General features: G+C 38.9%; 1 protein-coding gene across 1 annotated transcript; it reads left to right on the forward strand.

Annotated features, from left to right (window-relative positions):
* Positions 1-380: 380 nt before the first annotated feature.
* On the forward strand, positions 381-16,384 carry mmel1 (membrane metallo-endopeptidase-like 1). Its single transcript, XM_034709540.1, has 24 exons — positions 381-619; positions 4,760-4,936; positions 5,350-5,394; positions 5,727-5,786; positions 5,914-6,075; positions 6,178-6,258; positions 7,664-7,759; positions 8,273-8,391; positions 9,093-9,158; positions 9,547-9,681; positions 9,969-10,058; positions 11,465-11,601; positions 11,704-11,797; positions 11,900-12,028; positions 12,658-12,756; positions 12,834-12,917; positions 13,000-13,103; positions 13,740-13,798; positions 13,913-14,032; positions 14,222-14,355; positions 14,509-14,574; positions 14,727-14,822; positions 15,298-15,374; positions 15,474-16,384. The coding sequence occupies exons 2-24, from the start codon at positions 4,780-4,782 to the stop codon at positions 15,571-15,573; spliced, it is 2,310 nt and encodes a 769-aa protein (XP_034565431.1). The 5' UTR covers positions 381-619; positions 4,760-4,779; the 3' UTR covers positions 15,574-16,384.
* The last annotated feature ends 321 nt before the right edge of the window (positions 16,385-16,705 follow it).

A 16,705-nucleotide genomic window follows, 5' to 3' on the forward strand; every position in this document is an offset into this window, starting at 1 on the left:
CTGAAGGTGAGTCCTCCAGGTCACAGGAGCGGAGAGGGAAGACAGCTGTAATGTGTGGGGATAAATCTTGTACCTTTGTGGCTGCAATGATGATAAGAACAGCTTAAAGAGGTTCAGAAACTCTGTTATCAGTCTGCAGAGAAGTTTGAAAACATGTTTGCTTTTATCACTGCAAGCTTTCCTGATTTTTCTACCCTTTTCACCTCGATGAAAAGAGATGAATGCTCATTGCAACACATCCCTTTGACCCCTTCAGCCACATATCATAACCCAAATCACCGCCTCATAACACAAACTACCCTGACATTTTTTCTTATCACACTGCTGTAATCGAAAACAATCCAGTGCTATCACCTCCCATCTGCCTCCCCTCTTCTCTCCTCTCCCCCCTCCCTCCATCTCTCTCTCTCCCTCTCTCTCTCTCTCTCTTGCTGCCTCACTCATTCCCCGAGCAGCACAGCGAGCTGGATAAACGTCTCCTTCAGCCCCGCAGCACACAGACTCATTTCTCCTCACACCAGCTCTGAGTGGATGCTCAGCAGGGGTGTGTGAGATATTAGCGCGCTGTGGGAGGGGGGGAACTCCTCAGGGACTTCTACCATCCACATACAGAACGAAGGTAAGCCTGTGGATTTCTTTCAGATAAGATGCCTGTTTGCTGCAAAGTACCAAAGTGAAGTTGAAACTGCAGCCTTTGGGTATCACACGTGTCAGATTGTCAGGAGGCCCAGGATAGATTTGTAAAAGTGCTTCATGATGATATTTGCTAAAATGTTGAGCTGTTTGGACATTTTTGCTGGTGGATATTGAATGCTCATGTCAACAGCAAGTGCGCAGATTGTTGTCCGCATGACCTGCGTGTGTTTAATCCTTGTTTGTGTGCAAGTTTAGAGAAGAACAGTACCGGTTAGTGTGCACAGCATGTAATCCTAATGTGCTTAAATTAAGAAGACCTCAAAATATTCAGCACAGATTAGTCTCACTTACAGAAAAGGTGTTTTTTGTTTGACACATTGACCTGTTCGATTGTTTAAACTTTGTTTCATACATCATTTGAAATGCACTCTCACACATTTGTCCTGTTTAAACAAAAAATGGTTGAAAAATATTTTTTTTTAAATATGATTAAAAGTCATTCCATAGCCGAGCATTCATAATCTAACACCAAATCCAACCAGGATAAGTGGCTTTATGGCATTACATGTGAAAAATAAAGATTCAACTTCCATCCTTTCTTTGTTTTACATGTCAGCTCGAGTTTAGCTGAAGTTGGGCATGAAAAAAAGCTTTAAGCATGTCCCCCATTTCTCCTGAAAATTAGGACTTGAAGGTTTAAGGGCTGATTCCTGCTGGTAGACAGAAGTCATATTAAAAAGTGCCTTTGCTTAATGTACTTGCAGTTGAATTTGTTTAGTTTTTTGGGGAGATGCATCTTAGCTGCTGTGACGACTGTCTCTGTAAGCTCTTGTTGTTTGTATTTATAATTATAGTAATGTTTTAATGCAGCCAGATTTCTATCTGTGTAAGTATCATCTGCAGGGGCCTGCTGAGCCGCACTGAGATGCTGTTAGAAAGAAGCACATTTTCTCTATCACTGCAGCTTATTATTCTATGGCCTCTTAGTTCATAAAAATGGAAATAGACTTCTGAGGCTGACTGGCACCTCATATTGAGATGTTTCTTTGGACTTTTTTGTCCCTGGAATTCTTTTCTCTAACTGTCTGGTCGATGCTGTCCTGCAGGGAAATCTCCAAACAACGCTAAGCTTCCACTCTAATCAAAAATATCTGCATTTATTCAGTGATTTCTGGCTGGTCATGTGCAAAAAGGCTGTTTTTATTATCAGAAAATTGAATTAGAGCAAATCTAATTGAACTTGTAATGTTCCTGAATTAATGCTACCACAGTTCATGTCCCCTCATCATACATTTCTCACTTGTATTGAAAACAGGACTTAATGTAACTGGAAAGAAGACACATTTAAGATCCATGATTTCTTCATCTGTGGTGATGAATCCCAAATACTTCAAATATTAATTTCACATTTTTGTGGAGTCAGCAAATCTCACTACATTTATCTATTTTGTTTCCTCCATATATAAAAGAGTGAAATATATGCCAAATTTACTGAAAGAGCACCAGATTTTAAACAGAAGTTCAAATTAAAAGTAAATGCTCAAATGTGTTTTGATGATACAGCGACAAAGCTTTTGAAGTTATGGGTTAGTATTATATCCATATTTTTCTTTGTTGTTCACTGCTTGTTTCAAACCAGGCATCAAAACACAATAACATCAATTACTTAAACTCTAGGACCGACTTTTTGTCTATGTAAACATTAAAACTGTCATCATATACGTCCTTCATGCTCTGATTCTTTATGATTTCAGTCAAAGTGATAGGGGTTCACCTCAACCACTGATTTAAATGTGTCTTCAAATATGTTGAAAAGCTTTGTACAGTTTGCTGATATAATGTGATGAAACTTTTAGTGGCGGCAAACCTAACTTATTACTCAGATTATCATATATGTAACATGGGCCTAAAACATTCCAATTATAATAGTATGTTTTTTACTTATGTGTAGCGTATGAAAATGAAAATAATACTAAATTCTAATTTTTTTCCTTGTCCTTAAAACAAGAAATTATAAAACACAACTGCATTGCAACAATCTGCAGACATTTAAAGATGCAAATAAATCTTCCTATTAGATAACTAATCTTGTACTGACACAGCCGACTGCACATTATTGCAGAGTTTTCCATAATGTCAGGCCTGTCGTTAATACAGTTGAATAGGATTTGGCCTCACAGCCAGTTCCTGTGCAGTCTGAAGCTCTAACAAGCCCCTGCCTGCTCCGCACCACTGTAGAGCCAGATATGTACCCATGAGTATTCATCATGCAGGGCTAATGGGGCACAGCAGTGTGAGCCTCTGATTTACAGCGCGGGTCCTGTCAGACCTAATGATAGGGCAATGGGGCTAGTTATGGAGAAACAGGTGCTGCACAATGAATAGATGCAAAGCAATGCTGCTGAAAGCCACGGGTGATTGTCGTTTTGTCCCCTGCACAAATGCTCATTTGCAATATTGTGTTCACACATACATAATTATTGTGCATATAATTGCATAGTTTTCTGGAAGTACGGCTAGAGGCCTGGTGTGTGTGTGCGTGCATGTGTGTGGTTGTGTTGATGGGGTAGATATTTCAACCTACAACAGTCAGTGAGGGTAATTTTAATGGTTCATTTTTAACACCACAGATTGTTCAAGTGTAAATGTCACATCTAATAAACTCTCTGTCCAGGACTTCATTAACAACAGATGGAGCTTAGTGATATTTAATATCATAGATAAACTCATTCACATAACAAAATGTTTTGAAGATTTTCAGGTAATTATAACAGGTGGTTTGAGCCCTGGAGAATCATCATAATTATAGTGAACTAATCATTTTAACAACCAAAGCATCATATGGTGTTAGGACTGGACCATATGGATGGAGAGGAAACATCAGTGGGAGAACGATTGCCGAATTAAGTGTGTGCCAAAAAAAAAGGAAAGACATAGAGCAGTGTAGTAGAACTATTTGATAATGTAACACCAGATACACTGGATTCTTAGATAAATAGATTATGCATGCTTACTTAAAAATGTCAAATAACCTCTACAAAGTGAGCAAAGAAAAATGTTTATTAAGGTCACCCTTCGCTACAGGTTTCCTTACAGTTATTGTATTCTAAAATAAAAGGCCATTGCAACATAAAAAACACTACAACTGGTTTGCAGCCTGAAAAAATAAGGCGCCATATTTCCTGCTTTGAGCAAAGTGTGGACATGGGTAGCTTTTTTTGGGTGCTCTAATCGTAAAGTCTTTGGGACTTAGAGAGAGACAAAAAGCTTAAAATACCCCAAAATCCAAATGGAAAAGTGGGAAATATTATAAAATCAAGCTAAGGAAATACACATGTTTATGATGTAAATATTGGTCTATTGACTGCGTGATGGATCAGTGGGTAGTGCTGTCTCCTAAAGCAAGAGGGTTCTTGGTTTGAATCCCTGGCCAGGCATGAGCATCTCTGAATGGAGTTTGCAAGAAAAAATGGATGATGAATGGATGGATGGATGGACGGATGGACGGATGGATGGATGGATGGATGAATGGATGATCTCTTTAATCATCTCATATGAAAAGTTAGCGTGAAACCTCTACTTAGGGATCTAACCCCACTTTGGTCTCTCTGCTTGCAATTGACTTGATGTTACTTTTTATTAACACAAGCAAAAACATGCTGCTGAATCTCCAAATGTATTCTCTTTTTAAAGTCCTCTCAAATCAAGATCAATAGTGATTACTCAGAAGGAACTAATTTCAAGCTGCTAACTTTAAATCAAGATTTTGAAAAGTGAGAAAGAGTCACCCCAAAGACCAGTTTTGTGGAAGCAGTAGGCTCAAAAACTAAAGTGATGTGCAGGCTATAGAAATGAAAAACTGTGCAGAAACATTGTATATTACTCCAGAAAAGTACAGCATGCAGAGTGACAGACTGTGCTCATGCAACGAGACACACAGTTCCACAACTCCTGTCAGTGAAGTTGTTGTAGGTGTTCAGCAGTTGAAGCTCACTCACTGCAGGTCAGCTGGCAGGGTTTACCGATGGATCAGTGCACAGCCCACACATACACACACATAAATACGCACACTGGTAGCTCCCTGCCTGGACCATCCCACACTCACACGGTGTCTTTCCCACAGATCCAGCAGTCAGGAGGAATATGGGCAAATCCGAAAGCCAAATGGATATCATGGAGAAATCAAGTAAACCTGGCAAGCGTCGTTGGACCGTTGCAGAGATCGGTCTGTCTGTGCTGCTGATGCTGGTCAGCTGTGCCTTGGCTGGGCTGGTGGTCCTCTACACGTCAGTTTTGAAAGGTAATGTCTCTGTCAGGCTCACTGTGGAGAAATCTAGAAACTACAGATGGCAGCAGTAATGACAAGTGTCTCTCTGCTTGGTTTTTGTGTTGGGAAAAGATCCTAACTCTGGAGTAGCTTTCAGACAAGTGTATGCAAAAGTGATGCATAAATGTCATCAGAGATAAATATTTAAAGGTTAATTTTACCTGTAAGAATTAAAAAGATAGAGAGTCTGGCTTATAGACGCATGAGCCTAACCTTTATGTAGGGAGGTGCATCTTCTTAGAGTTCTACTTAAATAATAAATGAGCTATTGTGAACTTGCAAATACAATGCACCACAAAGACAGCGAAATGACCATACTAACTTAGAATTAAGTCCTCTTGAATGTATCATATGTTGTCTAAACTCTTATCTTTCATCCGCTTCAGAACAATATACCAGGACGAGTGTGTCAAAGAGCTCAACAAGTGAAGGTGATTGTTGGTTGATTTAATCCTTTAAACTGAACTCAGGACACTGTGAGGATAAGTGGGTTGGCATGTGTCATATTGGAGGCTGCATTTCTGATAGTCACCCAGTAATACTGTAATTCCCTTTCCTGCCTCATCAGCAGAGCCACACAAAAGTGAGCAGAGTCACTGCTGACATAGACATTGCTTGCCTCTCTCATTCACACAGTCTGTGCCATGGATCAAAGCTTTTTAGAATTGAGTCTATATATCCCCCAAAACATCCCACTTATCTAAGAGTGGGTGTAATTTCTCAAAAAGACTTTCTCATAAGCAGAGGTTCTGTTTTTTAACAGGCCAGCAGTTTCGCGCCAACCCTCCAGATGTGTGCACAACTGCAGACTGTGTCACTGCAGGTGAGGGGGACCGTTTTTTCTTTGTTCTCCTTTCCTTTTGCAAAGTTAACCCCACTTTCATGCAAAAACAAACAAACTGATGCACCTCTTCTTTTTTTCCCCCCTCTCGTCCCTGAAAACCTTGAAGCCGCTCGCCTCCTGCAGAACATGGACAAGTCTGCAAAGCCTTGTGATAACTTCTACCAGTACGCCTGTGGGGGATGGCTGGAGCAACATGTCATCCCGGAGACGAGCTCCCGTCACAGTGTCTTTGACATTCTGAGGGACAAACTGGAGATTGTCCTCAAAGGTCAGCTGGAAGTTCATTGGTCAGTGGGCGGCAGAGTTTGGAGCTGTGCGTGGGGGGTTCATTCAGAAAGGAAATGTTTGTTTGTGTTTTTTGTTGCTGCAGGTGTTCTAGAGACGGAGAAAGAGCAGGACAGGGAAGCCATCAAGAAGGCCAAAGTCCTGTACAGCTCCTGCATGAATGACAGTAAGGATCTCTTTATGTATCATGCATACGTTCACCTGTATCTTTATATTTACACAAAACCTCACCTGGTGATTGTCTTTGTGTGTCTGGGTGGACCTTCGTAATTGGCTGTGACTCACAGCCCCGACTTTCCCCTCCTATTTTTCTTCTTCTATGGTTGTCTCCATTTCTCTTGTCCCCTTTCTGTGTCTTCATCAGATTGAATATTGGTCCACAGTTCAGAGAATCTCAGTGTCACATCATTCATCCTCTTCCAACTTAACGCAGAAGCTTCGGATACATTTACAAAGTTGAAAAATGTCTGTTTTTCCTTTCAGAGCAACGCAATTTGTCAGCACAATAAATGACATGGAGTATTTCTGGATCTTTTTAGGATCTGTTGACCTTCCTTAGTCATATGGAATTCAAATTTCTGTCTATGTCTGACTATTTCCTAACTACACAGACCAAATGAAATCGCCTAGACCTATTTACAGTTTATTTAGACTGTTTGTTATAAGTTATAATAACATCTGATGACATTATTTATTCATTTTATGCTCCGAAAATAGAAAGTGGAAAGAGCTTGTCTTAGTTCTGATGCTGCTGCCTCAAACTCTACAATAAAGACGGAGCAGCCTTCTTCGACTTCCCAAAACACTTTAATTTATGTATGTACTATCTCAGAAATTCAACAATCTTACACAACAAAATGTAAAGACTAACATCCCTGCCTACAATACAATAAAAGCAAGACAATACAAGATTTTAGTTAAATTAATATTGCAGCTGTCGAGCAAAAACCTTGTATCTCCATATTTCATCTAAAATGATTTATTCTAAAATAAAACAGATGAAATCATCAAAGAAAAGGCTTATATACATTCAAGAAAGTAGTGGTTTTGGAAGGTTTCTTCCTGACGGTGTCAATATAAAACTTTTGAATACATTCCAGGGTCTCTTTTGAGGAAATGGATTTAATTGATTTTGTAGACTTTGCAAACTCGACCCATTTGATTGTCAAAGAAATGTGGGAGTGAAAATTGTAAACACAAAAATGCATTCTTATTGTCTTTGTAATGAATGCTTTGTAATCTTTTTATATTGCAACAATGCATTTTATGTCAAATTTTACATTTTACTTTGCACATTGTGCGAAATACATGATGCCATAAGTAAACTCTGTTTTACAACGAAATAAATCACATGGAAGCTCTGGCCCAAAAACATTTTAAGATTTCTCATCCATGTCCACTTGGAAGTTGAGTGTTCATTCCTGTGGTTGAAGTGTTTTTGTGAACCCCTCTCCAAAGTGAAAACAAAAAAAGGAACTATCAATCAAAATGAAGCAGAGGGTCTTACAGAATGAGTAGTAAAGTGACTACAGTGTTGTTGTATTTCATAAGTTGTGGTATTTCCCCTTAAGGTCTCATCGAGCTGCATGACTCCCAGCCCCTCCTGAAGCTCATCGACAGTATCGGAGACTGGCCTGTGGCGTCAGATGACTGGAACACCACATCAGGTAGAAACACCTCTAAACCCCCCTCTGATTAATGTTTACACTGTGCACATGCAACATATCCACGCAAACAATCCTACTCAAATACATGTGCTCACACAGAGCTTGTGAGGTTATATTTGTTGTCAGTTGAAATGCTGAGTATTAGCTTTGTCGGCGGGATTGAGAAGCCGGCTGAGGCTCTTCAGTCAGGTGGGGAGGTTGGGAGCGTGATGAGTGGGCAGAGGAGCAGGGCCTCACTCAGGACTGTGCAGGAGAAGGCTTTAAATAGTCTACTCTGCTCTTCCCAAAGCTCCTGGCTCTTGCCACTTCAATTACATGTAATCATGGATGGTGGCTCAAACTGAATTGACCAAACAGAGCTGCATGTGTGCTCACAGGTTTACACAGAGAGCCATATTTGATGAGCAACAGAGGCAGAGATGGGGCTGTTTTTTGCAGCCTGTCATATTAAAAAGCTCTTTACAGCTCAAGTGTGTTTAAATTAAGGACCAGATTTTTTCCCTCTTGCTGTAGAGGAAGCTTGGAGCCTGGAGGACACACTGGCAGTCCTCACCGGTCGTTTCCACAAGAGGGTTTTGCTGGACATGTATGTGTGGACGGACGACCGTGACTCTCGGCGCCATATAATTTATGTGAGATCACCGTCTACAAGAGCACCAATAAAAATGTGCAGCCATAATGTCCTTTTACAGAAATGAACTGATTTTTGTTCGATATTTTTATCCTTGGAAACAAATCCCATGACAAGACAAAGAGCAATAATGAGCTCATCTTCCCCCTCTGTACTTGTGATAATCCCTTGTTTGTCTGTTGAACAAATTTCAAGCCCAATGGTTTCAATTAAAGATATGAATCTAAAATTAATGATTAAGGCCCGGTAATTTTGTAGTAGTAGCAGTTTTAAGCCAAAATATAAAAGATGAAGAAAAAGTGTGTATATGTTTGGGTTTAATTGCAACAGGAATAATATACATTTGAGGTGCACAAGACTTACTTGACTGTGCATATGGCATAACTGAATATTGACCGCAGGGCCCATGTTCATAATAATAAAGGAACATGTGACTCTGTGCAACTTTAAATGATATGTTTTCAGTATTTTTTCAAGGTCTGTTGCATATCGGTATAAGTTATAGCAAACTGTAGCTACACAAGTAATAAAAGGGTGAAGGATCTATTATTTATTTTCATTGTTTCTTGGGATTTGTTGTCAATAACAAAAATATATCCTGTTCCCAGAATTGTTCCTTAAAATACACTGTTAAAAATCCAAGAAAGGTATGGAAGATTATGGCCACAAACAGCTGATGTTTCCTTCTTGTAATCTCTTTAGATTGACCAGCCAGGCCTTGGAATGCCATCCAGAGACTATTACTTCAACGATGGAAATTACAAAAAGGTGAGATCAGTTCAGTCCAGGTTTCACACTGACCAAAAAATCTTATGGTGCAGCTTATTTTAAACTATAGTTTTTTTAAAAACCTCTCTTTTTGATACCCACCCCTTCATAGTACAATTGAGGTAAATGAGATTTTTTTAGTGGTGTTAATTACAAAAAAAACATTAACTTCTAACTTAGTTTGGAAGTTACTGCTACATCAGAACTACCTACTGCTGAAGAAACTATGAAAACAAGTTATTTAAAAAGAAAGAAAACTTTGAGGCAAGTTTTCTACTGTTAATTTCCTTTCCTTGAGTTTAACTATAATTCCATTTACCTCGATTGTCTTGACACAGCCTTTAATTTGCTTTAGAAACAACTTTTACAGCTTGTGATTGCATCACAGGTTCGAGAGGCCTACCTTCATTTCATGGTTTCTATCGCGAAGATAACCCGAGAGGACAGGAACTTGACTCAGGATGACGACCGTGTGTGGGAGGAAATGATGCAAGTGCTGGAGCTGGAGACAGACATCGCCAACGTGAGTGCCAACCTCAACAGGGAATAAAAGTCTGTGATGAGGGTGAAAGATAATGAATAATGACACGATGAAAAATGAGCACCTCCTCTCTGCTTCCATCAAATGACAAAACTAGGAAGCATTTGGTGTGAACGCAAGAGATCAGCCAAGCTTTTAACCTGTCTTTTTTTTGTGCCTGTCAAGAGCATGACAAATGAGACTTTGCTGACGTAAGGAGAGTGAAATGTTAATATTTATAATACAAAGTATAAGTTTACAGAAAACTTTTCCTTCCTGTTGCTGGATAGGCCACATCACCAGCAGAGGAGCGCCAAGATGTCACCGTCCTCTACAACAAGATGACTTTGGTTGAGCTGCAGAGCACTTTCAGCCTCAATGTAGGTGTTATTCCACTGATTCAAAAACTATTTCACAGTCAGGGAGGAGAAACTACATAAAAAACTTTCCACTTAGGTAAACAAACAAAATTTACCTCAAGCTGTTAAACAGCATCTGACAGCAGAAAGACACCAGCCTGTTAAATTGCATCTAACATTTGCATCTTGGGTCCAAGGGTCCCAGATAGATAAACAACATCAATATATGTATTCACTTTCTTGCAGTCAATTATGTTATACAAATAACAGAAAACGTTTTAATTTCTCTACTGTAAATTTGAAGCTAAACCACATACTTTAGCACATACTGTAGAAAGGCAGAAACAGCTAGCCTAGCTCTGCCTCAAGGTAAAATAACTATTCTAAAAGCACTTTTTCAGTTTTTTTTTAATCCACACAACATGTAGTGATTTTTGTCCAAATAAGAACCCTGAAACATGTCAAGATCACCTGTAGATAATTTTGTTCCATTTTCATCAGGATAGATTTTTTCATTGTTTGCGCGGATTTAAGCTAGTAGCCTGCTGGCTCCTGGTTTGTGGTTAGCTTGCTGTTGGTATACAAAATAACTAACTAACTAACTAACTAACTAACTAACTAACTAACTTTGAATTTCCCTGTTGTGAGACCTATAAAGGAATATCTTGTCTTGTCTAACTAATTAACTAACTAACTAACTAACATGTTAATTTAAGAGCTAAAATTTGCTTGTAGGTACATTTTGATCAGGATAGCCATGACTGTTGTTTTTGTACCTAACAACACCTTGTGTGTTACTGATACATGCTTCATGGTAATGAAAGGTGCTACTTAAGTCAAGTCAAGTCAAGTCAAGTCAAATGTATCTATAAAGCACATTTAAAAACACAGCAGAAGCTGACAAATGTGCTGTACAATACATAAAAAATATCACAATGTGAGACCAAACAAACAATCATTTGAAAAGAGACAAACAAACGACAAGGAAAGCACAGCATTGTAAATGAGAACCTATTCAGGGCTAGAGGACTCAAATGCTAAAGTATAAAAGTGTGCTTTGAGGCGAGTCTTAAAAGAGTCGAAAGAGGGGGCGGTCCTAATTGAGGAGGGGAGGCTGTTCCAAAGATGCGGGGCCTTTACACTAAAAGCACGGTCGCCCTTCAGCTTATATTTTGACCGGGGAACTGCCAGGAGACCCATGTCAGAAGACCTCAGAGGCCTGGAGGTTTTGTAAGGGCTCAGGAGGTCAGTTATATAGGGAGGGGCCAGACCATTCAGAGCTTTAAAAACAAAAAAAGGAAAATCTTAAAATCAATACTTAAACATCTGCTGTACCAACAAGTTAATTATATGTAAGTGTTGCTGAAAAAAAAAACTGTTAAAAATACAGACTAACATTAAAATATCTCCCTTCTTCTGTTTTGCAGGGTTTTAACTGGACACGCTTTCTTCAAGGTGTGCTGTCTGGTGTGTCCATTAAGGTGCAGGTTGATGAGGAGGTGGTAGTTTACAGCTCTCCCTACCTTGAGAAGATGAATGAGGTTCTCTCCAGACACAGCGTCAGGTCAGTCCAAGTGTTTTATCCCAAAAATTACTCCATGAAAATGTTATCTTAAAGGATAGCTTTGACTCAGCTCAACAAATTTAAAACAACTTGTGTTTTTAGAACTATGCAGAACTACCTCACCTGGCAGCTCATCATCGACAGAGTTAACAGCCTGAGCCGCCGTTTCAAAGATGCCAGAGCTCGTTACAGGAAGGTACGATAAGCATGAAGGAACTGAGTAGCTCACATTTAAAGAAGCCTGTTTTAAAAAACTAAATCACTGTGCGCTTCTGTCTGTGTGTGCGTGTGTTATCAGACTCTCTATGGGACCACTGTGGAGGATGCTTGGTGGCGGGAATGTGTCCGATATGTTCAGAGCAGCATGGAGAATGCAGTGGGAGCTCTGTATGTGAGAGAGAGCTTCGCTGGAGAGAGCAAGCAAATGGTGAGTCTTTCTTGGTATGGTAGCCTGCTTGGGCAAATTGTTTCCGTGAGTGGAAAAAAAAAAGCTACAAATTTAGAAATTATGCAAACTTAAAGACAAATACAAAATTCCTAAAGGAAGAGTAACAATAGAAACCTGTTGCAAAACACTTGCCTAAAATACTTGAATAATTTATGGATTTGCAGACAGGCCAAGCGGCGACCTCCGGTCCCAAAATATGAAGCACATGCTGAAGTGTTATAAACTGCAGTTTATTGAGCGTCCACTTGAGGCTGGCTGCAGAAACACCTGAAACCAAATACACATAAATTCAAAAAAGACGATATTTGAAGCAATAATAAACATGTTTACAGCCTGGTTTAAAAAAAATAAAGCTATCTTGAGGTCCCAAATTTTAAACTCTGCTGTATAAAAACTGTAAACACAAAAATACATTCTTATTGTTTTGAAATGAATGCTTTTTGATCTTTTTATATTGCAACAATGCATTTTATGTCAAATTTTACATTTTACTTTGCACATTGTGCGAAATACATGATGCCATAGGTAAACTCTATTTTACAACAAAGTAAATCACATGGAAGCTCTGGCCCCATTATGATGAGAGATTTTATTTACTCTATTGACAGGTCAGTAATCTCATCAGTAAGATCCAGCAGGCGTATGTGGAAACACTGGAGGAGTTAAACTGGATGGATGCTCCCTCAAAGGAGAAGGCTAGAGAGAAGGTAAATCACACAAACAAACTCTGAAAATAGGTGTGTTTTCTCTAGATGTTACACTAATGATTCTGCTTCACTTGTAGGCCATGGCAATCAAGGAGCACATTGGCTATCCGGATCACATCCTGCAGGAGAGCAACCAGAAGCTCGACCAGGAGTATGCTCATGTAAGTAACAACAAGTCTGTTTCCAAGCCAACCAACCGTCTGATGCTCCCATGTCACTGATTTGTCCTGTTTCTACTTTCAGCTTAATTTCAGTGAAGAGCATTATTTTGAGAACATCCTGGAGAATCTGAAGTCAGAGGCACAGAAGAGCCTGAAGAAGCTCAGAGAGCCAGTTGACCCTGACCTGTAAGCACTTGATACACCACACCTATAATTACAAGCTTTCTTCTCTAAATAAACCACTCAGGCGGTCACATTGTTTCAAGTGTGTGAAATAAACATGATTAAGAATCAAAACAGAAACCCGAGATTACATAAAATCATGTACATATGCCCCTGCTTGATAAGATAGGTAACAATCAATCAATCAATCAATCAGACTTTATTTATAAAGCGCTTTTCATACAATGACATTGTAACACAAAGTGCTGTACAAGAAAAACAGCTTAAAATAGAATAAATTAAGATCCCAGCCCCAGCCCCGACCCCGAACCCACCCCATAATCCTAAGGCTAACAACACAATATGCAACAATAGTAATAAAAACACTAAAATAAATAAAATAAAAATAAATAAATAAATAAATAAAAATAAAAATAAAAATTTGCTGAACAAGTGAGCTATCATCCAAATGGTATATGAAAACCTAATACTAGCTTGGTGCTCTTATTATCTTGTTCCTAATGTTTCAGACTGAAGAAGAAACAGTCATAATTTAGTTCCAAAAGAAGATTTAAAGAGGAACGCCATTTTTTGAAATGCTAGATAATGTTCTCTATGGTGTCTTTTTTAAATATAAAGCCTTTACTAATCACTTCTCAGGTGGATCATCGGTGCTGCTGTAGTGAATGCATTCTACTCACCAAACAGAAACCAGATAGGTGAGAGCTTTATGAGAATATATGAGGCCAAACTAGAAATGTTTTCTTTGTTTTATAAATGCTATAATTCCTCCCTTTCCACTATTTCACTGTTTCTGTTTTTGTCTGTCTCAGTGTTTCCTGCAGGAATCCTGCAGCCGCCTTTCTTCAGTAAACAACAGCACCAGGCCCTAAACTTTGGAGGAATAGGAATGGTTATCGGCCATGAGATCACACATGGTTTTGATGATAACGGTAAGACATGAGTGATTCATCATGGAGATGTTGTTTAGCCTGAACTGATACATGCAGTTTATCCTTTTCTGTTATTTTAGAATAACAATTGATCTTGAGTTTGCTTGCACCACCAGCTGTAAGAGGTGACATACATCATGTTGGGTGAACTGTGCGTTGCTTTAACAGATAATGTGTTTTTTTTTGCAGGGCGTAATTTTGACAAGGACGGTAACATGCTAAACTGGTGGAGTAATTACTCTGCAGAGCATTTTAAAGAGCAGTCAAAGTGCATGGTACAACAATACGGCAACTTCAACTGGAAGCTAGCAGGTGGACAAAACGTAAGCAAAACAATGGCATGCATGAACTTACATGTTTGTTTTTCCTCTTGGCTCTAATCCTTGATCCATGACAATGTAAACCATGTATTAGTAACCATATGAATGAGTGTTTTCATGCTGATGTGTGTGTTCATGTTATTGCTCTGAATGCAGGTCAGCGGTATCAGCACTCTGGGGGAGAATATAGCAGATAACGGAGGGGTTCGGCAAGCCTATAAGGTTGGATGGCACCTGCATTTATATTAAATCATATGTTTAAAATGATTACATATGATCTTTAAGCAGCACTGACTCCATCCAAATTCTTATAATAAACTTCTTGCAGATAAGAAACCTGTTTTTAAAATGTGTGTGTATTTGTGTGTTTACAGGCTTACTTAAAGTGGGTGGAGATACAGGGTGAAGAGCCTCGTCTACCTGGTCTAGATATGAATCACAAGCAACTTTTCTTTCTCAACTTTGCCCAAGTAAGTCAAACGAAAAAAGGGGAAAACTTGACTTCCTAACGTCCTATTAAAGTAGAAGTGGTGGTTTCTCAGGAGCCAAATCGCAGGAGGTAGAAAGAGAAAGGGTCAGGGGGTGTGATGCTGAAGCAATCCCAGAACAAATCAGTGTTCAGCAATACACAAAGGGGACAAGATGAGCTGCCAAAGTAAAGTGTGTCGGTGCCAGGGAATTTACAGAATAAGCAGAAAACTGTAAGCCACAAAATTACAGGTCGAAACCCCTGAATTTTGAAGAGCTGGTCTCGCTGAGGTGGTCAAGTTTGGTTGTGGTCAGCTTATCAATCAGTGCATTAGAGAGAACTTTGGAAAGCTTGTAATTTGAAAATGGAGGGTGTGTTCAATGGTCAATACAGTTTGTGTTGTATGATGCATTTGTTTCTATTTGTAAAAAATGCTTTTAAGATCTCCACTCATGTTTTTGTTTTATCTATTACAGGTGTGGTGTGGTGCTTATCGGCCTGAGTATGCCAGCCAGTCGATCAAGACTGACTCACACAGTCCCTTAGAATACAGGTAAGATTATGGCTCACACATAGCAGTGCTTCGCTCTGCATTTGAATGAACTAAACCTTTTATCAGCCTATTAATTCGCTGTTTTCCTTTCATCTTTAGGGTGCTTGGATCTCTCCAGAATTTCGAAGCGTTCTCAGAAGCTTTTCAGTGCCAAGAAGGGACTCTAATGAACCCAGAGCAGAAGTGTCGTGTCTGGTAGACAGTTTTACTCTACGTGTATTTATTTCTTGATAAGGACAATTTGAATTAAAAGAATAAGTTGTTCTTGTGAAACTCCACAGAGACATTATACGTATTACAATATATTTGGATATTGGGTATTATAAATGTAAATGGATGACATCCTGGATCACACCTGTAAGCATGTATAATATAAAAAAGAAACTTGCTTGGGTGTCTTCTCAAGCTTAGAGTGTTGTCTCTGGATGAGTTGGTCACTGTTGTTTTTTTCCCGTCGCCCACATCAGATGAGGGATGGGTACAAAGAAACAGAAACATGACTTTGGCACTAAGTTGATTTAATGTTTTACAAACCTGGTGCACTAGAGAAGAAACAATGGTTGAAAAAAATCAAACTTTGACAAGAGAGTATAGAATCATTGAAAGCTGTCGGTTTTGCTGAGGTAATGCTTCAATAGAATTAGTCACACTCTGAGAGTTTTGCTTGTTCACTGTTACATTTAACAAATTATCTAAAGACTTTAAGACTGTTAAATCTTTGCAGCTTTAAACTGAAATTAACATTCTGCTGAAGCTGCTGCTCTTGTTCTTTTTAAATTTACAGAGTGGATAGATATTTAAATTTACAAAGCTGTTTAATACTTTTTGGAGAATTCCTTTTTTTCTAAGTTCCTTTATCAGGTCCTGCAAATAATCGTTGCTGAAAACTCACTGCAGAGCTGTATATTTATGTCATGACTGTTTGCTGTTTAAAAAAATATTCCAGATGTTTTTACAAATATTGGTGGCCTGCTGCTTTGTAGCCTGTGTTAATAAACCTGTAAGTGATAGAGTGATGTGATAATAATGACAAACTATCACTTTACTGCACCATTGTCAGGTTTAGGTGCAGGTTTTCCAGTCTGTATGGCTGTGTTGTGTGTTTAAAGCTCGCTCCTTCTAATTCATTTTACCTTCTCCAAAGCGTTCAAACTGGACTGAATGTTTGGCCATCCAAACTACTTAAATGTCTAATTTGTAAGTTGGAACTTAACTAAACACACAATACAATCTTCACGATCTTCTTGTATGATGAATGTAGGTTTACATTTAATCTGAACACTGATTGATTTGCGGAGGAACTGTTAGGCAACGCGAATACTCAGTGAGTA

This window comes from Notolabrus celidotus, chromosome 1, assembly GCF_009762535.1.
Source record: "Notolabrus celidotus isolate fNotCel1 chromosome 1, fNotCel1.pri, whole genome shotgun sequence".
Taxonomy (NCBI): Eukaryota; Metazoa; Chordata; class Actinopteri; order Labriformes; family Labridae; genus Notolabrus; species Notolabrus celidotus.

Excerpts from the sequence above, each read along its gene's own strand:
- mmel1 (XM_034709540.1), top strand. The coding sequence starts at position 4,780 with ATGGGCAAATCCGAAAGCCAAATGGATATCATGGAGAAATCAAGTAAA. Across the intron at positions 5,787-5,913 it reads TGCAGACTGTGTCACTGCAG|CCGCTCGCCTCCTGCAGAAC; the intron begins GTGAGGGGGACC and ends AAAACCTTGAAG. Across the intron at positions 14,575-14,726 it reads GGGTTCGGCAAGCCTATAAG|GCTTACTTAAAGTGGGTGGA; the intron begins GTTGGATGGCAC and ends GTGTGTTTACAG.